Source organism: Miniopterus natalensis, chromosome 9 (assembly GCF_054644295.1).
Source record: "Miniopterus natalensis isolate mMinNat1 chromosome 9, mMinNat1.hap1, whole genome shotgun sequence".
Lineage (NCBI taxonomy): Eukaryota > Metazoa > Chordata > Mammalia > Chiroptera > Miniopteridae > Miniopterus > Miniopterus natalensis.
This window is the reverse complement of record NC_142089.1, coordinates 2,983,537-3,007,298: the sequence shown is the minus strand read 5'-3', so window position 1 is coordinate 3,007,298 and position 23,762 is coordinate 2,983,537. Positions and strand designations below refer to the sequence as shown.

Sequence of the window (23,762 nt, the reverse complement as noted above, 5' to 3'; positions counted from 1 at the left end):
TCGGGGAGGTCTCCTGGGTATCCCATCTTGCACCGCGACTTAGCCTCGCTAGGAGGCACGTTTTTGACCTCTTTGGTCACGCTCATCCCTCAGGAGCCAGCCAGAGAGCGCGCCTCGTCCCCATGGTAACCGCGTTCGGTCCACGCGCAGACGGCGCGTGGCAAGGGTCAAAACACATTCGGAAGCTAGAGGCCCTCCGCCCGGTCCAGACGGTGCCATGGACGCGCGGGGCCTTTAAGTATCACGTGACTGGCTCCCTTCAGGCTTGTGCCCTCCTTCCCCTTCCCCTTCCCCAGGCCGGGGCGAGCGCTGCTGTGGCCCGGAGTCCCCCGGCCGGCGGACTGACTGGATCTCGGACGCCGCAGCCGTTTAGGCCGGTGCCCTTTCCCGGTAACTCCTTCCCGGCGTGACGCGCGGAGCCGCGGGCGCGGCGCGGGGCCGGGCAGGCTCGGGAGTTTCCCTTCAGTGCCTCAGGCTTCCCGGTCCCTGCGGGGGCCCGCGGGGAACCGGAGCCGACAGGGCCCGGCCCGGGGCCCTCGGCGGGCGGTGAAGGAGGGTTCGCGACCCCCGCGGGAGCTGCAGGCGTGCTCACACTCGGAGCGCGCGCGCGTGTGTGTGTCCCAGCGGCTGCCGGCTTCAGGGGCTACTGCCCGAGGGCGGGCGCCTACCTGTTGGGCAGGTTGCTTCCTGCCCCGAGGCCGGCCGGCCGGGCCCAGCTGTCCGCACAGGGACCAAACAGCCCCCCGCCCGCCGCCACTCGGTCCCTGTACGTGGGGGCGACTGACCCGGCCGCCTAAGGCGGTCCCGGCACAGCCCGTGGACCGGGCGCGGTAACGAGCGCTCGACCTCGTGCCCCGGAAACACTTCACGTGCATTAAACTCCCAGGCTGACCCTTCGGGATGGTGTTCTTCACCCCCGTTTGTGTTTTATTTTAAAATAAGGACGCCGAGGTTTCACACGTCGAGGTGGCTTGCCCACAGTGGGTCGGTCGGGAGCGAGTGGAGGACGGGCCCGGCCTCAGTGGGAGGCCGCCGCGCCCCCGCCCCCTCAGCGGGCTGTCGGGGTTCTGCGGGGCCGAGCAGGGGCCAGAAGAAGCTGGCTTTGGAGCTCCCAGCGGGCGTGCACGCAGCCCCGCCCCGGGCCGGGGAGGGGTTCAGTCAGCTCCGTGGGGGCCCCCGGGCAGCACGTGCACGTCCCTCCCCCCGCCCGAGTCCAGCGCCCTCAGCGCTTCTGCCCGGCTCGGAGGAAAAGGTGCGGCGGTGGACGCTTGACCCCTAGAACTTCATTCATGAGGAGCCGAGCTGCGTGCGGCGCTCGGGAAAACCGTGCGTCACGGGGTCACGACCCCGCAGCGCGCAGGCGGACGTCCAGGCCCCGCTCCCGGGGCGGAGCTGCTGAGTGTTGGGGGCCGCGCGCGTCCACGGCCTCCGGGTAACCCTGCGCGTGGGAACGGGACGTCGTTGCTCCCCGCTTTCCCGCGGGGGGCCGAGCGCGTCCCGGGGCCTCTATCCCGACCTTATGCTAATTGTCCGATTAAAGAGCAGCTCTAGATTCTCGCTCTCACGGGCTTGGTGAGAAGGGAGAGAATCGGGGCATCTTAAGTCGTAATGGCACAGCTTTGTGTTTGTTTTTTTTAAGAGTGTGTCACTTTGGCCCTGGCCGGTCTGGCTCCGTGGCAGGAGCGTCGGCTGCGGGGGGTTCCCAGGGTTCAGTTCAGGCCGAGTGCTCGGGCCTCGGCTGCAGGCTCGTCGCGCGCCGGGGTGGGTGCCTCGGGCAGCCGATCCACGGGTCCCCCTCTCTCTCTGCCCCCCTTCCACTCTCTCTGAAAAGCAGTGGGAAAAAATATCCTTGGGTGACTATTAAAAAAAAAAAAAAAAAGTATTTCTCCCAAGAACGCCACGACCCTCTCATTTCGTGATGTTGCACATGGTAAACCTTACGGTTGCATGATTTTATTGAGCAGACACTCAAGGAGGTATTCTTAAGCCTCTTTTTTTTTTTTTATGTTTTTATTGATTTTTAGAGAGAGAACCGTGAGTGATGAGAGAGGGTCGTGGATCGGCTGCCCCCTGCAGGCCCCCTCCTGGGGGTGGAATCCCAGCCCCGCCCCACCCAGCCTCCTGTTTTAAGTTTACACTGTTGCTGTCAGAGTAAGCGAAGCAGTACGTTTGAGATGTGGTCGCCCTGATTTTTCTGTGTGTATCTTCCCACGTTCGCTTATCATTTCTTCACCGCATTCATTTCCAGTCCTTTCTAAAGCTTCTCTAATCCAAGGGTCCTGGAGAGTTGCTACTCTTATTGCCCATCTTTTCATCTATAGTAGTTCTATAGTAGTTCTTATTTGTGATAGTTAAGTAGCGAGATTGGTAATTTTTAAAATATGTATATACTCAAGCCGCTTGACACTTTTCCTGCAAAATATCTTTGTTTCTTTTGTTTTTCGTCTGTGTATCTTTACACCTTTGCCTAAAAAGCAAGACCGTCCAGGTTTCTGCCACTGAAACTTGTTGCCTCTCCCATTATTTCAGCTCTGGAAAGGAAGAGAAATGGAAGTGAAAAAGTTGAGCATTTCCTGGCAGTTCTTGATAGTTCTGGTTCTGATCCTGCAAATTCTGTCTGCGTTGGATTTTGACCCGTACAGAGTCCTAGGGGTCAGCCGAACAGCCAGTCAGGCTGATATTAAAAAGGCTTATAAGAAGCTCGCCCGGGAATGGTAGGTGAAACAAAGAAATAGTTTAATATAAGCTTAGCAGTTCTAACAGGGAAATGAAGCCTAAGTTTTGATTAGCTTTTATTTGTCTCTGTTTATATATGTTCAGTAAGTATATAATTATATCTGTCTAAAATATTTTATTTGGGAGAACTAATGTTCATGTTGTTCTATAAGTTTTAGGGATGTGACCCGAAGCCTATGTTACTGTGAAACCCCCTTAATTGCCCTAGATGCCATTAGCATATTTAATGTTAAAGTAAAGTAGGGAACTTTAATTTTTAAAGTGTATGTGTACTCAATGATGGATAAGCTACCTTCCCCGTGATGTTATTCCTAAAGTAACTCTTCATGAGTGTCATTGCTGGAGGGAACACTGCCCAGTCCTGTTTTCTAGATTATTAATGTTTAGCTTTCAAAAAAATTTTAGAACGAGCTTTTTGGCCCGCAATTTTAAACGAATATTCAGGAATTGAGTATATTACTTTATCGAAAAATTAGAATTTTACCTATAGATGTTATATATGCTAGGGAATATGTGTTTATGAATTAGGATAGCAATAAATTTAAAGCTTATTTTGGACAGACATCCTCAGTTTCTTCTACTAGTGCTATGGACTTGCCTATGAGGAAGTGTTGGATTATATAGCTGGAGGGGAGCTGCAGGAGGAGGGAAAGGACGGGCGACTACAAGCTGGGCGAACCAGCCCAAGTATAGAAGAAGGTTGGGGTGGGAGCCGTCACTGAGCTCCTGCATGCTAGTCCCCAGGTTCTGTGTTTTATCTCATTTAAACCGAATATTTGCACTGTGAAGGGAGGATCTGGCTGTCCCTGTTTTACGGGTTGTGAAGTCTGTATTACCTCTGGCTTCCATAGTTTGACCTTCTCACCAACAGGTAGTTTGTTGCCTTTTTGGTTTCTGATCACTTACCCATCTGGGCAGAAGTAAGAGTGAGTAGGTCAGCGTGGGGGGTAGGAAGTCAGGCGGAGATGCCGGGGCAGGCTGCGGGTGACTGCCTGCCACCATTCTTCAGTGAAACGTCTCTTAGTTTTAAACTGGCTGCAGTACAGGTAAAATATAGTGTTAAAATATAATGTTCTGAGTAGGTATTTTAGGCTTATTAGTGTTATGGAGAATCCAGAAATAGTTACTAAAAACACAATCTGTCCAGGGGCTGTCTTTAGTTGCTTCCAAAGCAAAACTTAAAAACCTGCAATGAAGCATAAGGTAGTAACATTCTTTCAGACAGGACATGGCCTTTGACAACATTTTAGAAGCGGAAATGATCGCTGGAGTGTGTAGGGCCTGTTAAAAGGTACAGCTTTGACTTTGCTGTCTTCCAGAGCTGAAAAGGGTGTTGTATTAATTAAATGAGTCATGTGCTTCTCTCCCTTAATTAGATTCTCTCTAGGAGTAATTTATAGCAGTAGAAATACATAGAGTGTCCTCCAGTGAAGGTCTAAAATGTTACATTTTCGCTGTACTGTTATTTCCTGCTAAGTTTAGGCTGTGGCCGTGTTTTGTCACTGAAATTGTTTGTTTCCTTTTGTAACAATTTCACATACACTGAAAACGGCAGTGTTCCCCAGTTTGCCTTTTCAAAATGAACTATAGGGGGCGGGGGACGCTCAGGTAATGGCTGGACTGGATTGGCAGCCTTCCTCTGCTGTGTTTTACTACTTCAGAGTGTTGCTTCGATGCCTCAAGAGCTTGCCCCTTACTTGGTGAAACCGTTTAAAATTGCTTTATCTCTGAGGAAAACTGTTTCCCAATAATTAAGTTTTATCGTAGGTACCTTTCTTTTGTCATCTACTTTGGCAAAATAACTCCTCCCACTCCAAGAAAAAAGGCGTCATAAGGTTTGATTTGAAGCAAATGGGTCTGACATGGCCAGTCACCTGAACCGTAAATGGATTTGTCTAATACTTTGCTACATTACTTCCAATGTGTATTTTCACTACTTTTTATTACAGTAGATGTTCAAACTGTCTCACATTTTCTTTCCCTTAGAAGTAGCTAGACCACCGGTAAATACCAAGCACAGTCCATTCTTTGCTTTGGGAGTGAAAGGGTGTGTCTATATTGTAGTCTGTGCAACGTTTCACATGCACTGAAAATCGCACTGGACAGTACTTTCCTAGAGCTGAAGTTCTCTCTCTCTGCTTTTAACTGTGTGCTGTCCCCCTGTGATTAGAATAATATTCCTTATATGCTGAAACTGCCCTGTGGTTTCCTCCCAATTCTTGGGCCTCGGTTTCCTCTGTTGCAGGATCTGCGGTTTTAACCCGGCAGCCCTCACAACTCACTGTTTGGTTCAGCTTCTTTAAAAGCCCCTTCCCACCCTTCCCTGGGTAGAGTTCTGTGTGTCAGATCTTCATTTGTGTGATCGCATAATTTTTAGCCTCTCAGCCTTTAGCCTGAGTGAATATTTACAGCACTTTTTTTTGTCATCCAGAAACATGCTTCAAAACCACCGTCTTGTTTCCTTAAGTCACACTTCTTTCATTATCTTGCTGAGATTTCCCCCCACTAATATCATAACCAGGATTAAATAGTTAAGGAGTAATGTCCAAATTCAACAGTCAGCCTTTTGAAATATTTTTATTTTCAGAGAATCAGAATGTGTGGCATAATTCACTCAGATGTTTTCCTGCAAGAGTAAGTTGGTCAAGTTGTAAATGTTTTTTATTCCCATGTACCTGGTGCTGTTTTTAGTGGCTGTTTGCTTCCCAGTGGGTTTTCTCTCTCCAGAACCTTTGCTACAGAAAACTTACTGGATGTTAACAGAGTGATTCCATAAAGAAAGTCTATAATAGAGTCTCCATAAAATGAGCACTGAAAGGTCAAACACTGGTTCAGGTCTGCGGACATAAAACCCAACTCCTACTTCCCTGGACTGTAAAAGTCGCAGAACTAAAAGTGGTATAAACACAAGCAGATTGCAGAGTCGTATGTGACCGTGAGATGGACCACGGCCAGCCGTGCATGATGGCAGATGTTTGTTCCAGTATTAGTTGAAATCACTTCGCTTAAACCGTAGACTTTGCTTACATCTTAAAACTTGTGGCCTTGACGTCATTATCCATCTGTAGGTCAGAGGCAGTCACAGGTAGAGTGGGACAACCAGAGTGATCATGAAACTAAATGTTCTGCCTGGAACAGCAGCAGCAAGGTGCTGTCTGAAGCATAGTTGCTACTAAATAAATTCATGTTGCAGCGTTAAAACTATTTCCTACACCTGCCCGAGTTGTCGGAAGAAATTGGTATCATCAATAGTGTTCTGACATGGGGATGAGATGCTGCCATCCTGGGAAAAGACGTCAGTTCTATGGAGAAGTGGCTTGAGCCACAAGCCAGCATTAGGGTGTTGGGAGCAATGCAAAGGCACACACTTCCCACCTTTCCTAGGAAAATGCTCAGGACCATCTCCTCTTGCACTTTGAGAATGGGCCCAGCTGAAATACTTTTGGAAGAAGTTTAAAGTTGCATTTTTTTATAGTTATGTGAAGCAACCGGTTGCTCCTACCATTTATCTTTAAGAAACTGTCCTAACAGAATGGCCGTCCGTTTGCCTCTGACGTAGTAAATCGTGTGGATGAGGGTGTTAGTTGACCGTGTGTGAAACGTTAACTCCACTCTCATGCTGCCCTTTTGTGTTGCAGGCATCCCGACAAAAACAAAGACCCTGGAGCAGAAGACAGGTTCATTCAGATTAGCAAGGCTTACGAGGTATTGTGCCCGACTGGGATTCCTCTGTGGGCTCTCATAAAACTTGTCTCAGTGTTTAGTCAAGTCCTCAGACAGGCTGTGTTCCCTGTGCCCTCGACCCGGTTTCTAGATGGTGGTACAGAGACTGTATTTGGCCACATCCAGTATGTCAAAGCCAGTGCCCGAGCACTTCAGCTCTTTTTAAAAATGGCCTATTTTAAAGGCTTTAATTGGAATTGTAGAACTACCCTGAAGGTATGTCTCCATTTCCTTTTTAGAAACTTATATTATGTGCTCACTTCAGCTGCACATATACTAGAAACTTAAAGAACTGCAGACCAATTTGCCTGTAGTTAACATGACACAAGGTTGCAAATACATTTAAACACAAGATTTTCAACAGTTCTCTAACATGTCAGCTTAAATAGGTTGTCTGGAGGACGCACCAGCCCATGGCTTCCTGCTTGGGCAGGGTGATGCCCCTCACCAGACAGCTCAGCTCAGAGGATGACTCCTCATCTTAGCGCAGGGTCCGGAATTTCAGAATTAACTTCAAAGTTCTTTCTAAGGAAAATAAAGTCAGCCAGTGCAATTCTGGGGTTACTTTTTGTGTCCACAGCTTTTCACATTTTGGGTTGACCTAGTCAATTTTCTTATGGTCAAGCCCGGTGGTCAGCATTATGCTAAGTTTTATTTGTTTTACTGATGTGCTTAGTGTTACGATAGCTCAAAATCTTTAAATCCAAGAGGAGTATCTAAGTGACTGAAGTAACTTGGTCTTGAAATACTCAGTGTGTCTATTGGGAGAAGTTGTTTCTGGCACATAGTGACCAATTTAGAGCACTCGCTCATGCCATGTTTTCCAGTTTCTTCTTACATCCTCCGAGCTGCTACAGGAAAGTTCTTTGCGTAAACTTTTTTTGGTTCTATGGGTTTTATGGGTTTCTTTTTTTTTTTCTTCATTATAGATTCTTTCCAATGAAGAAAAGAGATCCAATTATGATCACTACGGGGATGCCGGGGAGAACCAGGGCTACCAGAAGCAGCAGCAGCGAGAGTTCCGCTTCCGCCACTTCCATGAAAATTTCTATTTCGATGAATCCTTTTTTCACTTCCCCTTTAACACCGAGCGGCAGGACTCCATTGATGAAAAGTATTTGTTGCAGTTCTCGCATTATGTGAACGAAGTGGTTCCCGACAGCTTCAGGAAACCCTACCTCATTAAGATCACCTCGGATTGGTGCTTCAGCTGCATCCACATCGAGCCAGTTTGGAAGGAAGTAGTTCAAGAACTGGAAGGATTGGGTAAGAGGATGTCATTCGCCAGAAGGTGTTTATCTGGGAGGAGGTCGAGTTTTAAATCTTGAATCACATGGGACACTGGGGAGAAGGAGCAGTGTGGCTTCTCTTCGCAAGTTCACGAGGACAGTGTCTTCGAGGATACATTTTCAGAGGGGAGATGGTTCAGCCACTCTCACTCCGCATTTCTAATTCGAAGCTTTATCTGTATAGTCCCCTGACAGATAAAGCTTCAAATTCTGGTTGGGTGCCTAATACATAGGAGAAGCTGGAAAATGATCAGTGAATGAAGCAGCCCTCAGGCACCAGTGTTCAGGCTGGTTGGATTTTCAGTTTATCCATATAGTATTTGTGATTTCACTCTGTGTATTAGTTTGCTAGGGCCACCATACAAAATGCCACATAAACAGCAGACATTTATTTCCTCACAGTTCTTGAGATTAGAAGTCCAAGATCGAGGTGTCAGCAGGGTTGGTCTCCTCTGCGGCCTCTCCCCTTGGCCTGCAGATGGCTGCTTCTCCCTGTGTCTTCACGTGGCCATCTCTGTGTGTCTGTGTCTGGTGTCTCTCTTTTCTGTATACTAAACTCTTTTTATAGGAACACCAATCATATTGGATTAGGGCCCACCCTTATAAAACCCATTTTAACTTCAGTTCTTCTTTGAAGGCTCTATCTCCAAATATAGTCACCTTCTGAAGTGCTGGGGGTTAGGGTTTTGCAGGGGGTTGGGGGAAGAGGAGGGTAAAGATTCAGTCCATAACACTGACTGTCACGGGTGACCATTCTCAATCGCAGATTGGCCTTTCCTTTGCTTATAGTTACCTCTTAGTGCCAGGAAGAGTTTAGTGATCCAGGGAGGATATTTATTTTAATAACTCCTTAAAGTTGGAATTACTGAACTAAATATGTGTGCGCATGTGTTTGCGTGCTCTCGCGTGCATACGTGTGTGTGTGTGTGTGTTATGGGCATTAGCAGACCTATTTGCAAGTAACTAAAACAGGACAGACTCAGCCATAGTGGCGCCAAGGGGCCTGTGTTTCTTTGGAGAGGGCATGCCACTGAAAACCATCGGTTCATTTATTCTAAAACAGACATTTCAACCTGTTGTTCAGAAGCCCTCAGATGCTTAGATTTGCCAAAATGCTTTCCTGAGATTGAATATTAAATGAGAAAATTTTTATTAAGTGCTGATATGTAGGCAGCACTTAATAAATTAACCTTAGAGAGTTTCTGATTAACTAGGTTTTCTGGTTTAATAAAGTAAAATTTTTGAAGGTGCCTGTTTTATAAACTTCTTTTAATAATCTTTCTTAACTGTATTAGTCTACTTTTTTCAGCTCACTGACAGTTGAGCACCAGCTCTGTACTTACTCATAGCTTAGTCCTGGAAGGTGCTTACAAGCTGGACAGGAAGTGGGGGGTCACATTCAGGCAGAAGGACAGAGCACCTGGGACAGCCAGCAGCCAGGCATGACCTGCGCATGGGTGGGGGAGAACAGGAAGAGCTGGGAGCTAGGCAGTAAGGAGCCTTAATTCCAGGCTAAGGAAGCTGGACTTCATTCTGTAGTATATAGTAAAGCCAAGAATGTTCTCACACAGAGGAGTGGCACAGTCAGACCTGCTCCCTGAAAGCTAACTTACAGCTACTGAAGGACAGATTGCAGACGTGAGAGTAGAGGCAAGGAGGCCACCAGCCCTGGCAAGACAGCAGCCATTGGCCTAAACTAGGGCAGAAGGACTAGCGAGAGGTAGGCAAGTGTCAGATGCCCTCCTGGAGGTCGGGATTTCAGTTTCACACCAAAAAATTATTCATCGGCATTTGTTCAACTGCCGGGGGACATAAGCTTCATGTAGGTCTCCCATGCGTCTCAGGTGTGGGGATCGGCGTGGTCCATGCTGGGTACGAGAGGCGCCTGGCCCACCACCTGGGAGCACACAGCACGCCCTCCATCCTCGGGATCATAAATGGGAAAGTCTCCTTCTTCCACAACGCCGTTGTCCGCGAGAACCTCCGGCAGTTTGTAGAGAGTCTCCTTCCAGGGAACTTGGTGGAGAAAGTAAGTACCTGCCTGAGAGGTGGCTGGCGAGCCGCTGGAACTGCTGACTGCCGGCCTCTCCGTGTGGCCATTGTGAGCGGGCAAGAGGCATGTTAGTGATTCACACAAACTAAGTCATTTCCGAGAAGTGTGTCAGAGACTGAAACTGAACAAGTGGAGCAGAGAGTCTCAGAGTCCCCGTGATAATAACCACTATGCAGTTTCACTCTGTCACAGGACTCTGAGCCTGAAATTCTTCTAAGCAAAAAATGAGACCTCCACACGAGGTAAAGGATTTCTTCCTGGCCCATGGCCTCGTCCACCTGAGGACACTTTCCTGTGGGAGTATTCAGGTTAAGCGACATTCGATTATAGGTTTAATGGTCATATCTGTAGGAGACACCAGATTCCATGAAAGCAAATACTATGTCTGGAACTTTCAGAACATAGAGTGATGCAACAGTGGGATTAAGTTCCACGTGCAGAAGGTCAAGCTAAAGGAGCCAGGCGTGAAGGGTTCAGACAAGTGTATGGTTTTTATATTTTAGAAGTATTTTCCCCCAGTTAAGTTAGCGGTCAGAGGAGCTAGAACAGGATCCTTGTTTTGCTTTAAGTGACTCACTCCTTTAACAATACCAGGGAGAGTGAACATGCAGGCATTTCCATCATGTTTCCACCTGCACTGTTCACAGACTGGCTGCCAGGACCATCGCCCACAGAAGAAATACCTCCTGGAGTCAGCTTGACAGGAGATTTTCAGAGAGCACTGCAGGCTCCTGAAACCATGAGAGGCTGCCCTGCTGCATCCTCCAACCTTTATGTAATATTTGTTTTGTGCCTGGCACTGGGATAAGTGTTGAGGATAATTTTTGAGGAGCTCACAGTCTAGTGGGTGCTTATGTGTCCATCCGGGATGTTAAGAGCTGTCCTAGGGTTGAGAAAGGCTTCCTGGCAGAAATGTCCCCTGAACTGAGTTTACCAGATGAGGAGAGGGAAGTAGTGAACGAGTCCCGGGCACACAGAGGTCCGGGGCAGGAAGAGTCTGCTTCATGTGCAGTCATCACCTGTGAGCAGGAGGGGACAGATTAGAGCGTTAGCAGGAATCTTTAAGGAGCTTGGGCCTTCGCCTGCAGGCAGTGGAGCCTTTGACCAACCGGGAGAAGTGATCAGATTGAGGTTCCTTAGAGAGCCTTCTGGAAGCAGAGTGGAAAGATCCTTTTTTGAACTATTATGAAACATTTTCTAGATAGAAATTTAATTATGCATGCTTTTAATTTGTTTTCTCAGTAGGATTTTTTAAGGCATAAATGGAAATATAAAAGTAGCCATTCAGGTGGCAATAAATGAAGTTGTGCAATGAATAGATGAGGGGGCCCACTTATTTTTACCATGTTTTATTTGGGGGTTGGTTTCAGTTGAGTAATGTCCCGCCCCCTTCCTTTACACGCCTTCTCCTCTTTGGATGCTGGGTATTGTCACTTCTACCTTGTTGGGTACAATGTTAGATGTCTTCATTTTCCTATAAATACCCGAGCTCTGTTCTGGGATGTGGTTGAGTTACTTGGGAACAGAACTGTGTGGTCTTTTCAGGTCTTGTTTTAAATTTCTCTCATTGAGGACAGAGCAGCAGTTAATCTAGGGCCAGTTTTGTCTCACCAAGGTGGCAGAGTCCCCGTGCATGCTCCTCCCAGGGCTCTGAATGAGGGGAGGTTTTACCCCCGCTCGGGCCCACTTGGTTCCTTTAAGCTATTTTAAAAGAGCAATTGTTGCATGATCTGCTTTAGATTAAGTTAATAGATTAAGAATTACTGTCTATAATTAAGCAAGAACCAACGGTGAAAGCTCAGTTTTTTAAAATAACATGGTCAGTAATTGTTTTAGAGAAGATTGTGATTTCAGAGTGGGAACACACGAGAACATGAAATCAGCATCTCTGCTCTTGCCATAGTTTCAAATGAAGACAAAAGATTAGCTTTACAAAGTAGTATTTTATACATATTTGATTTTATTTAGTGATCTAGTGACTGGATAATAACACAGTTGAGAATTAAATGTTGAAACTAACACCGTCTTTCCCACTGAAGGTTACAGACAAGAACTATGTCCGGTTCCTGTCCGGCTGGCAGCAGGAGAACAAACCGCACGTCCTTCTGTTCGACCAGATGCCGGCTGTGCCGCTGCTGTACAAGGTAGTCTGTGCTGGGCGACGTCTCCTCTTGCTCTGGCGGAGGGACGTGCTGCCTGATGGTCCTTCTTGTGGGTAAACGCTTGTCCCATGAGAAATACTCCAAGACCAGAAATTTGCCTTAAACGCTGTGCGTTGAGCGTCTCCGGACGCTGGTGCTGTGCTGGTGCCTTCCACCCATGGAATCGCAGTGATGTAGGCGTGACCCCTGCCTGTAGACCAAGGTCCGGGAGCTTAGCATGGCTGTAGGACCAACCCAAGGTCTCCCTGAAGCGTAGGGAGTGTCGATTCCCTTGGAGCCTGACTCCAGGCCTGCCCTCTGAGTACACCTCCGGGTACACCGTCCATGAGATGGTCACTGCCACCTTACACGACTGGGGCACAGGTAGCTCCCCAAACATTCCATGCCTCCCATCTGGTGCATAGCTCAGGAAGTGGAACATTTTGTTCCACCCGAAAAAAGAATGAGCTGTGTTGAGCCTTGTTGGGGCAGTTTTCGTGTGTGGAACACCTAGAATTCCTGACGTGTACAGTGTGTAGCAGCCTGAGTGGGGCTGTGCAATGGGCTAGTGTTCACCTCCACCCTCCGATGTGACGAGTCACACTCGTCTGTAGTTTACTGCTGTTCTGTTGATGTCATTTCCTCCCCTCTGTTGTGCCCCGACAGCTGACGGCTTTCGCGTACAGAGACTACCTGTCCTTTGGGTATGTGTGCGTGGGTTTGAGAGGGGCGGAGGAGATGACGAGGCAGCAGAACATCAATGTCCATGCCCCCAGCATCCTGGTCTTTAAAGAGCATACAGACAGGCCTGCGGACGCCATCCAGGTACGAGACAGCCAGCCGGTCTCACCATGGCTCACACTTATCTCGGGCCTTCATGGAAACACCAAACAGCAAAGCAGGGGAGGAGGAGAAGTTAGGTTTCCATTTCTTCCTTCAGAGGCGGGAACTCAAAAAGTTTATTTTCCAGCTGATTGGTACTCTTTTACTTAAAAAATAATCGTTTGGCCTTGGCCAATGTGGCTTAGTTTGTTAGACATTGTCCCAGGTACCAAAAGGTCACCAGTTCAATTCCCAGTCAGGGTCCATGCTGGGGTTTCGGGCTTGATCCCCAGTAGGGGCCATGCAGGAGGCAGCCGATCACTCTCTCATCATGGATGTTTCTCTCTCTCCCTCTCCCTTCCTCTCTCTGAAATCAATAAAAACATATTTAAAATAACAATAATAATCTTTTGACAGAGAGTGGAATGGTGGTTGCCAGGGGCTGGGGGAGGAAAGGGACATTAGTTAGTGTTTGCTGGGTACGTTTCCGTCTGGGAAGATGGGAAGGAGGTGGGTGGCAGGGTGGTTGTGGAACAGTGTGAGGATATGTGATGCCACAGAACCATACGTGTGGAAAGGGTGAAGGTGGCCCAGTTTATGTCGTGTGTATTTTACCACAGAAATTAAATAATAAAACCTCCCCCAAAATGGGCTAAGAATATGAACAAAATTCTGAGAAAAGAGTCAAGTGACTAATAAACACTTTTAAAAATTAAATCTCACTAATAATCAAAGAAAAGCAAATTGAACATTCCCTTCTCCCATCAAATTGCTAAAGATTGTCAAAGTAAAAATACTCAGAAGTGTTGAGGGAAGAAAGAAGCAGACACTTTTTTTTGCCTCGCTGGGGGAGGCTTCACAATTTCCAGAAAAGCAGTTGGGTGGTAATGAGTCAGCTGCCTAGATTCCTTCATCAAGAGTCCTCCCGAGTCCCTGTCATGTGCCCAACACTGCTCTGTGTTGGGGGTCCAGCCCTCAACAAGACCAGCAGGACCCCTCGGCCGTGTTCCGGTGGGGACTGCAGACAGTCAGCATGACATACTCTGTGGGGGTGTTAAGTAGTGGCAAGTGCTAAGGAGAGAAATAAAGCAGGAGAGAGGGATGTGGAGTGTTGGGGGAGTGTTGGGGCCTTTCTAAGGTGTGGTGGCTTCATTAAGATCATGCTTGAGTAAAGACCTGAGGGAGAGGAGGTTACTTTTTAGGAATCTCTCTGTCCTAGGGGAGCAGGAACTCAGACAGAGAATTACTACAGAGACGGTAAGTACCACTCATAGTAGCAGAAATGAGGGGGAATGTGGGTACCCACCAGTAGGATAATTATTGGTACATTTCAAACAGGGACCTCATATAGCCACTTAAAATGGCAATTTGGGGATACTAGTGATGGGAATAATCTTCATAATAGAACGTTAAAGAGCAAGCAGGATGCAAAGTTGTACGTGCAGTTTAAACACTGATCCCAGGGTAATAACATGCGTGTGTGCACATACGCAGGAAAAATGGAAATAAGTGCATGACAACATCAGTGGTTATCTCTTCATGGTAGAATTATACATTATTTTAATGTTTGGATTTTCAATATAATAAATGTATTCTTTTATATTTTTCAATGTTATTTTTGAAAGTTAACAAGAACCCTTTGGCCTTCTCAAGGCTAGAATGAAGGAAATGAGAAATTCTATTTATTGACTTAGAGACATAGATTTGTTGTTCCACTTATTATGCACTCAGTTGCTTTTTATATGTGCTTTAAGTACTACTTTATCTGCATCGCAGCATTGATAGTGTTTTCAATAATCATTCAAGTTCAGGATGTTTTCTAATAACTGATCTACTTTCTTAGGTCAGTAGGTTATTCAGAGTGTGCTTCTTAACACCCAGGGCTGTTCTGGCCCACATTGTACGTCGGTTTCTAGATTGTGGTCAGAACCTGCAGTACATGAGGCGGGCAAAAGTAGGTTTACAGTTGTGTGGAAAAATATACAAGACAAGAAAAAATAACAATGCAGGAATAAACTCTGTGCTCTGTGTACTCACACCTGCAAAACTGATTTGCCACCGTGTTCAATTTCAGTCCCTCACAGTGTGTGAAAGCTGCTACTAACAAGGGTCCCATCCAGCCTTGAGTCCGCCTCTTGTACGCATAACTTTGTCACTTTGGAGTTTATTTAATTGTTCAGTTTGCTGCAAATCCTAACTGGAGGTAAATTTGCCTAGAATGTGAAATGATGGCGTTTTAAGCCTGCCAGCATGAAACAGTATACGGAGTTCTCGGGTGAAAAGGGCACCTGACTCTCAGCTGGCCTGCAGTCACTGCGGCTTTGCCTCCAGCCCTGCGTGGTAGAGGAAGGTCCCACGTCCATCAGGTTCATTTCCTCAAGCGGACCTCTCTTGTTTTGTTATGTTACTGCACCAGGCTCAGCCACATTTTTGTGGGGCTCATGAGTAAGTTTCTGGTTACAGTGAGGAAACGGAGTAAACGTCAAATGTTCCCTGGTTTCCCTGCAGACCCGAGGTTTGAAGAAGCAGGTCATTGATGACTTCATCACCCAGAACAAGTACCTGTTGGCAGCCAGGCTCACCAGCCAGAGGTTGTTCCATGAGCTCTGCCCTGTGAAGCGGTCTCACCGACAGAGGAAGTGAGGACTCTGCTTGTTGCAGTGGGGGGGGGACCGTGTCGCACTTTACTGCAGTAAATGCCATTAAATGTCTACCCCGTGACAGTCAGGACTTATTCCTCATGCAACAAATGCTCACTGGCGGCTGTTAGGAGTGGGGCATATTAATTCAGGGTCCCTTAGGACCCTGATGGATGTACCAGCCTGGTCTAGGGGTCAGAGGTCTCCCTAAGATGTAACACTTCCACTGAAACCTGAAGAATGAGCAGACTTTCGCCAGGGGTCAGGGAGAGATGGTTACTTTGAAGAAGCATGAGTGTGAGAGCTACAACCCTGCTAGAATATTCCACGCAGGTTTCAGATAGAAACTCCACACGGCAGGAACATAGTAAGTGCTCCGGGAATGTTTGGGAAGTGGACAGGTGAATGATTGGCTACTTTCCATTGGAACCATTGCAAAGGGCGCCCTTCAGAGTGAGGCTGGGCAGCCTACAGCCGAGAGGGGTGAGCAGCCCTGCCTGTGGGGAAGAACCAGACCAGAGGACCCCTGAAAGGCCTCTGCGTCAGGGAGTCATTGGCCGTTGCCTCCAGAGAAATTCCCAAGTGTGGCCGGTTTGGCTTGGGGAAACATCAGCCTGGGGAAGAGCAGGTCGTGGATGACTGGGTTATAACGTCTTGTGGTGCAGGTACTGTGTGGTTTTACTGACCGCTGAGGCCACCAAGTCAAGTCAACCCTTTGAGGCCTTCCTGTCCTTCGCTCTGGCAAACACACGGGACACCGTGCGATTTGTGCATGTCTACAGCAACCGGCAGCCGGAGTTCGCCAGCGCCTTCCTGCCAGACAGCGAGACGTTCCAGGGGAAGTCGGCGGTGAGTCACAGTCTCCGTCCTGACCCCAGCTCTGCACTAGCAGAGCATCTGATTCTGTGTCCTCCTGCCTCTGGGGTTTCTAATACAAATTCCAGAAGACCCAGAAATCTCTGAGCCTGTTTGAAAGCCTGCTGTTGAACAGCCCCTCACCCTGGTGGTCTCACCCCCTAGATTTCCAGCCCCGGGCCTGCGAGGGAAGGCTGCAGAGCATCGGCCCTTTCACCAGCTCTGCCCGTGGCAGGTCTAGTCTTGCAGGACCCCTTAGGCTACCGATAGCATGCTGTGGCAGCGCCCCCCGCGCTCACGCACCCTGACCGGTCTGCACCCTTCCCTCCCGTGTCATCACTGGGCACGAGCATGGCAGTCTCCTCTTTTCCTCATCTTGGTTATCAGGAGAATCTCTCCAAAAACAAAGGGTTCCTTTGTTATAAAGTTAGGTCAGAGGTTGTCAACCAAAGTTTATTGAGAAAGAGCTTTAACTTTTAGCAGAAGCGTCAGAAAGTCGCCATAAAAAGCCACTGTAATTTCTTTTGTCAGAAAAATTTATCCGCATGCATCATTGTGTTTGAGTTTGTTGCTCATTTCTCTAGACCCCCCCCCCCCGGTAAAGAAGCCAACAGTAACTGACCATTGTTTTGAGAATTCTGGTGGTTTTTCTTTTTCCCCCAGGTATCGATCTTAGAAAGGCGCAACATGGCAGGCAAGGTGGCATATAGGACCCTGGAGCATCCCTGGACCGGGAGCGAGAGGGACAAGTTCATCCTTCTGGGTTATCTTGACCAGCTGCTGAAAGACTCGGCTCTGCTGTCCTCGGAAGCCGTGCTCCCCGACCTGACCGATGAACTTGCCCCTGTGAGCACGTGGCCCGGGAGAGGGCACCGGGCAGGGCTGGTGGCGCCCAGGACTGAGCGAGGTTCAGCAGCGGCGCTGTGTGGGGGTGAGGACTCCTCCCTGGGCTCGGCTCAGGGCCTGGTCCTGACCGACGTCACTTTCTTACCAGATGTTCCTTCTCCGGTGGCTGTACTCTGCTTCCGACCACCTCTCGGACTGCTGGGACAGCCTCTTGCACAGCAGCTGGTAGGTCTGGCGCGGAATTGGGTTCCTTCTGCTCCGTGAGTGGCAGGGCCACTGCTTCTCCTTTGAAGGGAGCCTGTCCCTCTTTGAGGGTGTGTTCAGCATAGGCGGGCGGAAGAATGTCCACATGTGTTCAATACCGGTCCCCTTTTCCTTCTTTTCTTTTAATATCTGCTGATTGACTCGTTCCCACTGGCTGCCCTTGCAGACAACAGAGCCTGAGACTGTCCGCATCAGGGCACCACTGGGGCCCAGCCCAGGGCCTGGCACACAGAGTCCAGCGTATAGGTGTCCAAGCCAGTCATTGAATTAATCAGAGAAGGGGGTCTGTCCCCCTCCAACCCCAGTAAGACTGTGGGCTCCTAAAGGAAGGAGCACATCTCGTTCATGTTCACGGTTGCTGTCACCCAGCCCAGCTCCCGAAAACTGGTAGGCAGGCCTTTGGCAAGTGTTCATGGGTGAATAAAAGTTTAGAACACCAGTCCTAGAGAAAATTAAAAGGTCAGCTTTCCCTCCCTACTCCACCCCCCTGAGCCACATCCGAATTATTGCAGCCAGGAAAAATAACCAAAATAAAGGAAATAACTCCAGACTCTAGTCACTGCCGGTTAGTTAGCCATTAGATGTGATGGCTTCCCGTCTAGTCACACCTCAGCTACCCTGACGTCAGAATGTCCTCCAGACTCACGACTTACTTTCCCCCCTTTCTATTGAACTTACTGGGGTGACACTGGTTAACAAAATTATATAGGTTTCAGGTGCACAATTCCACAGCGCATCATCTGTGCACTGGGTTGTGTTCAGCACCCCAAGTCAAATCTCTGCCCATCACCATGTACACCCCCTATTCGTGCTCACAACCTAAACTGTTACCACCGCCTCACTGTCGCCTTCTGCAGGACATGCTAGCCCACCCTGTAGTGCTGAGGCACAGACCACATTCCTGCAGAGAGGGGAGCTCTGCTTGCCCCCCACCCCCAAAACCTCTGTGTGCATGGAACTGGAGTGTTTATTGACAGGCAAGCTTTTTGTTTTGGGGCTGTTTGGGGGTTTTGAGCCAGCGTGAGGAAACCTGAAATTGTTCCTTGGGGTGTCACAGCCGCCCGCTTGGAGTGGGCAGGCTGTAAGCTTCCGGCCGTTTCAGGCGGGAGATGATGCCCTTCCTGTCGCTGGTCTTCTCGGCGCTCTTCGTCCTGCTGGGCACTGTCATTGTGCAGGCCTTCAGGTGAGTCCTCCCTGCCTCCCGCTCCTGCAGGGTGGGCCCCCACCTCCTGGGGGTTTGGCCTCTGGTTGTGTAAAACTCCTTTTTTCTCACGTCAGTGACCCAAACGATGAGCGAGAGTCAAGCCCTCCGGACAAAGAAGAAACCCCGGAGAAGGCGGGGAAGGCGGAGCCCAGCTTTCCCCGGGAGAACAGCAGGTGTCTCTAAGCATTGCCGCCTTCAGTGCAGCCCCGCAGCCCCTGTCTGCAGTACTCCAGGTCCCCTCCTGCCACGGGGGTGGGGCAGGAAGTCACTGCCGATCCCTGTTCACGGAGACCCTCTCCACGCGCAGACGCTGGGCCCCCTTAGCTCAGTGTCATCAGTTCCTCAGTCTCAGGTTTAACAGTGAGGGGCAGGAAACCGAGAAGCATGTCAGAGAGGCTAGATGAGCAGGAAGCAGGGGATGGTGTCACCATCGCTGTGGACGGCCTTGACCCCGTCCCCGGTGGCTCTGCGCCGGCTGAGGCTCTGTGGGCCCGGGACTGCCAAGTAAGGACGCCCGCCTCCCAGTGCATCAGGCTCGAGATTATTCGGTAGCAAAGCTGGTCTGGTCGGGCAGCGTTTTCTCCCACTTGTCCTCTTACAGTACTGGCACCCCCGCCCTGGTCACAGGTTCACTCCTCCATGTTTCTCCACAGCAGGGTCCCTAAGAAAGGCTTCGTGGAGGTAACGGAACTCACCGACGTCACCTACACCAGTAACCTGGTGCGCCTGCGGCCGGGCCACATGAACGTGGTCCTCATCCTGTCCAACTCCACCAAGACCAGCCTCCTGCAGAAGTTCGCTCTGGAGGTCTACACGTTCACCGGGTAAGTGCCTGTGTGAGACATGAGGGGGCAGCACACACGTCTGGGTAAGGGGGCGACTGGCAGAGAATTAGGTCCTTTCCTTTCCTCTGACCATGAGGAGCTTCATCCATGCACCCGGTGTTGGCTGTGACCTTTCTAAGCCAGAAATCTAAGCCGACCCGAGGGGACCCTCTTTCCCCCTTGACTTCAAGTCCCCTCGGTTCTCCTTCCCTGAGCCCTTTCAGAAAACTGACTGTTCTCCAGCTCTTGTGTGTTTTCCTGAAGCTGGGCACTTGTGAGAGTGACGTTAGTGACACCAAGCAAGGGGTAGGAGTGGGCGAGTGTGGTGTGCAGCTCTTGTGGAGCCCTCGGCTCCCGCGGGAGTCCTGGTGTCCTGCACTCTGGCCCTACCTCACATGAAGCCTGTTCTATTTATTTTTTTAAATACATTTTTATTTATTTCAGAGAGAGAAAGGGAGAGGGGGAAAGAGAGAGAAACATCCATGATGAGAGTCATTGATCGGCTGCCTCCTGCACGCCCCCTACTGGGGATCGAGCCCGCAGCCTGGGCGTGTGTCCTGATCAGGAACTGAACCAGTGACCTCCTGGTTCATGGGTCGACACTCAACCACTGAGCCACACGGGCCAGGCAGCCTGTTCTTATTTGAAGTCTGACTGAGGCAGCTCTGCTCCCTGCGGTTGAATGTCTGCTGTGCCCTCAGTCCTCACTCGCCCTCTACAGGAGCAGCTGCCTGCACTTCTCCTTCCTGAGTCTGGACAAGCACAGAGAGTGGCTCGAATACTTGTTAGAGTTTGCCCAGGACGCAGCCCCGATCCCGAACCAGTACGACAAGCACTTCCTGGAGCGCGACTACACGGGCTACGTGCTGGCTCTGAACGGCCACAAGAAGTACTTCTGCCTCTTCAGGCCCCACAAGGCAGCGGAGGAGGAGGACACCTTGGGGGTGCGTGGTGGCCTTGACTCTTCCCTGCACCCGGGGGACTCTCGAGGGAAGCCCGGCGGCCTGGGGCCCAGGCCCCTCAAGGGGAAGCTGAGCAAGCTGTCCTTGTGGATGGAGCGCCTGCTGGAGGGCTCCTTGCAGAGGTTTTACATCCCGTCCTGGCCCGAGCTAGACTGAGGACCACAAGAGACTTGAACTCAGACCTTTCACAGGCCCTGCGAACAGGTATTTTCAGGACCTAGACTGTCAGCAGACAGAGCATAGCTTTTAGATTATTCTAGAGCAGCGGCTAGAAGAATCTTCCCTTTGCCCTGCTCGGTCCTATTCTAACCTAGGAGTGAAAACTCCACGAGTCGAATTCCCTAGATCCGAATATTTTCCTTTGGGGTTTGTTTTCCTCATCTGGATGCCGCACTATTTAAAACAGACTGCTCAGTCCCTCTTCCTTTCTGGTCCCATCACTTGGTCACGGTCCCTGCCCTGTCCTGCGTCTGTGCCGTGGGGGAAGCACAGGTGCTCACCCTGCAGCGGTACTGGGTGCGACCTCAGGAGCCGTGTGCTCACTGCCGCCCCGCCGCCCCCCGCCCGCCGTGCTCCCACACGGTGCATGCTGTAACGGTGGGCCAGCCCTCGGCAGCTTCCAGGCCCGCGTCCTGAAAGAGGCCTGGATCCAAGCACTCTTACGCTGAGCGGTGTTTCTGGCAGTAAGCGGCTAAAGCATATTTTGGGGGCATCCCCCTACTGCAGTGTGTTAGCCATGGTTTTAAAGGGTGGGGCTGAGTGGGCTTCTGCATATGGTTTGGTTTTCTTCCCCAGGCAAGAGGAGGGAGGGCTGGGCAGTGGCTGAAGGGATCCCTCTGTGAGCATCCCATCAGCCCATCAGCTGCCTCCCCAGCACGAACCGTGGCCAAGGGACCCATGCAGCAAGAAGTACTATAATGATGAGCCATTTACATGGATGTTTTCGATGCCTTCCTGCCTCTGCCAGGCTTAGGGTGGGGATGTTAGGAGCCATAACTAACCTCATTCTCTGGACGTAGAGATGAGCTGCTACACTATAAGCCTGTAGATGTTAAACCCATTGTCCCACCTGCCACAGTGGTGTCTCTAGTAAGATGCAGACACGTCTTTGTATCAAGGAACCTAACATCTCCCAGCAGCATTGTATTTTGAATCCAGAAGTGCTGTATCTTGAAGTCCTGTTTCTTGAAGTCCTGTTTGTGACAGTGAGCCGAGACTTGTTCTAGACCCGCTTTGCAAAAGGCTTCCTTTGAGCATCTGGCCCCTGTTTTGATGTCCCATCTTAATCATTTCTCGTGACTTACAGCTGCCTCACCAGGAGCAGGGTCAGTCCTGTCGTCCGCTTGCTGAGCCCCAGGGTGAGCTGGACGCCAGGCTGGCTCATTCCTGCCAGGCAGAGGGCTTACTGTCCTCTAGGGCAAAACTATCAGTGGGGTTTGGGCAGCCTCAGGAGCGGTCTGTTCCAGTATCAACGCAAATTGCCCGTTGAAGGCCGTTTGCAAAGGGAAAGGTCAAATCAGTGATGGGAGAAAATAGTATTTTCTTTAATCACAATACTTCAAACTAAGCCATTTGGATCCTGAGTAACTTAAATACTGAGCTACAGCGACAAGGAGTGAACTGTTTGAGCTCAGGAATTTCTGTAGTTTCCTTGGAATCTGTAGCTTTATGGCAAAAGTGATCACTGCCCCGCTTCTCTCTCCACATGGTCCCCGAAAGGATGCTGGCTCTGCCGGCCGCCACGCACGCACCCTGCCAGGGAGGGGCAGCCCAGGACTCGTTTGGCTTTGATGTGCCTGTCCTCACAATTACTCCTGGGGCTTCTATGGCCAGGCTGCTTGGATGAATATGTTTAGGTTTCATGGTAGGTTTTTATTTTTAATTTCTGGTACTAAATGGGATTCTTGACCATAATTTCTGAAAACCAAAACCTCCCCAGATTTGTTCATTTTTAAAAAAATTTTACCACTAAAATAAAAAGCACCTTCAGACAGCTGCATCTTCCATCTGCACTAAGGAAGGTGATAATAGGATTGGAAACACGCCTGGCAAATACTTCAGTCTAAAAACCCTCTACAGGTCTCACTGGGGCAGATGTGTCTGCCAGGAGGACACTCGGGATCTCGTTTTAAAATGAGCTTCACCCCTGGCCACCCAGGCCTTTCCTGCCGAATGCTGTTTCCATTCATTTCCTTTTGTGTCAAATGTATGAGCCACTGTCCTGCTCAGCCAATGCCACCGTGTCTCTTCCCAATGTATGTAACCACACAGACCCAGTTTCGGTTTAACCTCCTAGTCTTTGAACATGTATCTTCAAAAGATGACATTGATGATGTCAGAAGTAGGTTTTTCTGGTCGCCAGAGACTATGCATCATGTTTAGCAGATGGGATAAAAACCAGTCTTAAAAGCCTTTGTAGAATCCACGCCAGTTTAAAAAATATTTTTTTATTGCCAAGGTGTTGGGGGCACGATTTGTCTAACACAGAGGTGGGCAGCCCCAGCAGGGCCGTTTCAGGGGCGGACTGCCCTGGCGTCCACGGGGCCCCGTCTCGCTGCCGTCACTCACTGACCACGGAGACTTAGTTGTGGTTTTCGCGAAGTAGGTTGATTTCCTCCCGGTCAGTACGCAAATGTTTTCCCTGATTTAAACAGAAAGGGGATCTGAATGTGTTTGACGTGATTGGCTTTGTTTGGGAAATGGGCTTAGAAGTGAACATTCAGAACTTTGTTTTAAAGGAAAATCCTTTACAAGCCAATGCAAAACAGTTTACCAAGTGAAACGTTGCTCTCATCCAAATACCTGCCAGCCCTCGCAGGCAGATGCAGTGCGGCAACTGCCGACTCTGTTGGGTTTGTCAAGGGGAATAATTATACTTTCGAGACAGATCTGAAGAGAAAGTGAATATTTTGCACTTTTGATACTCTTAGGAACAAATAACTTATTTGGCAAACGGTGTCTTTTTTATGTTGTTTTTGTTTTGTATTGTGAATAGGCACTAAAGCGGATGTTATTTTTGTTTTGAGAACATTACCGACTGGAAACAGAAATAAACTATTTTACTGTGTGATGATTACGGGTAGCTCCTGCGTTACGGGTGGTGACTTGACCCTGGACATGTTATCAGCAGAACTGAGTCTGCACGTAACTCAGCACTTGCTTAAGATCAGCACGCGGTACCTGCAGATTTTGAGAACTGCTGTCCTAGAGGGTGTGTCAGCCAGGGGAGCAGATCATACAGCGTTGAGAGGGCTGTAAGGAGGCCAGCCGGTGTCATCTGGGCTAGAAGACAGTTCGTGCACCCTCCTGGGCCTTTGGGTGGGAAGTTTATTAGGACCTGCCAGTTACTTTCAGATTCTTGTTCCCAATGGTCCTAAAACTAAGAAGCAGCCCCCAAGCTTCTT

The 23,762-nt window shown here is 49.4% G+C and overlaps 1 protein-coding gene across 3 annotated transcripts; it reads left to right on the top strand.

Moving 5' to 3' along the window:
* Positions 1 to 256: 256 nt before the first annotated feature.
* Positions 257 to 23,434, top strand: DNAJC16 (DnaJ heat shock protein family (Hsp40) member C16). Of its 3 annotated transcripts, XM_016205673.2 has the most exons (15): positions 257 to 390; positions 2,530 to 2,714; positions 6,375 to 6,441; positions 7,389 to 7,725; positions 9,593 to 9,777; positions 11,841 to 11,945; positions 12,609 to 12,767; positions 15,273 to 15,403; positions 16,069 to 16,252; positions 16,922 to 17,104; positions 17,253 to 17,329; positions 18,471 to 18,551; positions 18,647 to 18,745; positions 19,226 to 19,396; positions 20,118 to 23,434. In XM_016205673.2, the coding sequence occupies exons 2-15, from the start codon at positions 2,548 to 2,550 to the stop codon at positions 20,512 to 20,514; spliced, it is 2,343 nt and encodes a 780-aa protein (XP_016061159.2). In that variant the 5' UTR covers positions 257 to 390; positions 2,530 to 2,547; the 3' UTR covers positions 20,515 to 23,434. The 3 variants fall into 3 exon arrangements, with proteins under 3 accessions (XP_016061159.2, XP_016061158.2, XP_016061161.2); XM_016205672.2 differs by lacking the exon at positions 257 to 390 and having other exon boundaries at positions 2,050 to 2,714; XM_016205675.2 differs by lacking the exons at positions 257 to 390; positions 2,530 to 2,714; positions 6,375 to 6,441; positions 9,593 to 9,777 and having other exon boundaries at positions 7,655 to 7,725.
* Positions 23,435 to 23,762: the final 328 nt, after the last annotated feature.

What these genes read in the sequence shown, in the direction of transcription:
- DNAJC16 (XM_016205673.2), top strand. Translation starts at nt 2,548, where the DNA reads ATGGAAGTGAAAAAGTTGAGCATTTCCTGGCAGTTCTTGATAGTTCTG. An exon ending in AGATTAGCAAGGCTTACGAG is followed by an intron (nt 6,442 to 7,388) that starts GTATTGTGCCCG and finishes TCTTCATTATAG; the next exon opens with ATTCTTTCCAATGAAGAAAA. An exon ending in AGCCTCTTGCACAGCAGCTG is followed by an intron (nt 17,330 to 18,470) that starts GTAGGTCTGGCG and finishes CGGCCGTTTCAG; the next exon opens with GCGGGAGATGATGCCCTTCC.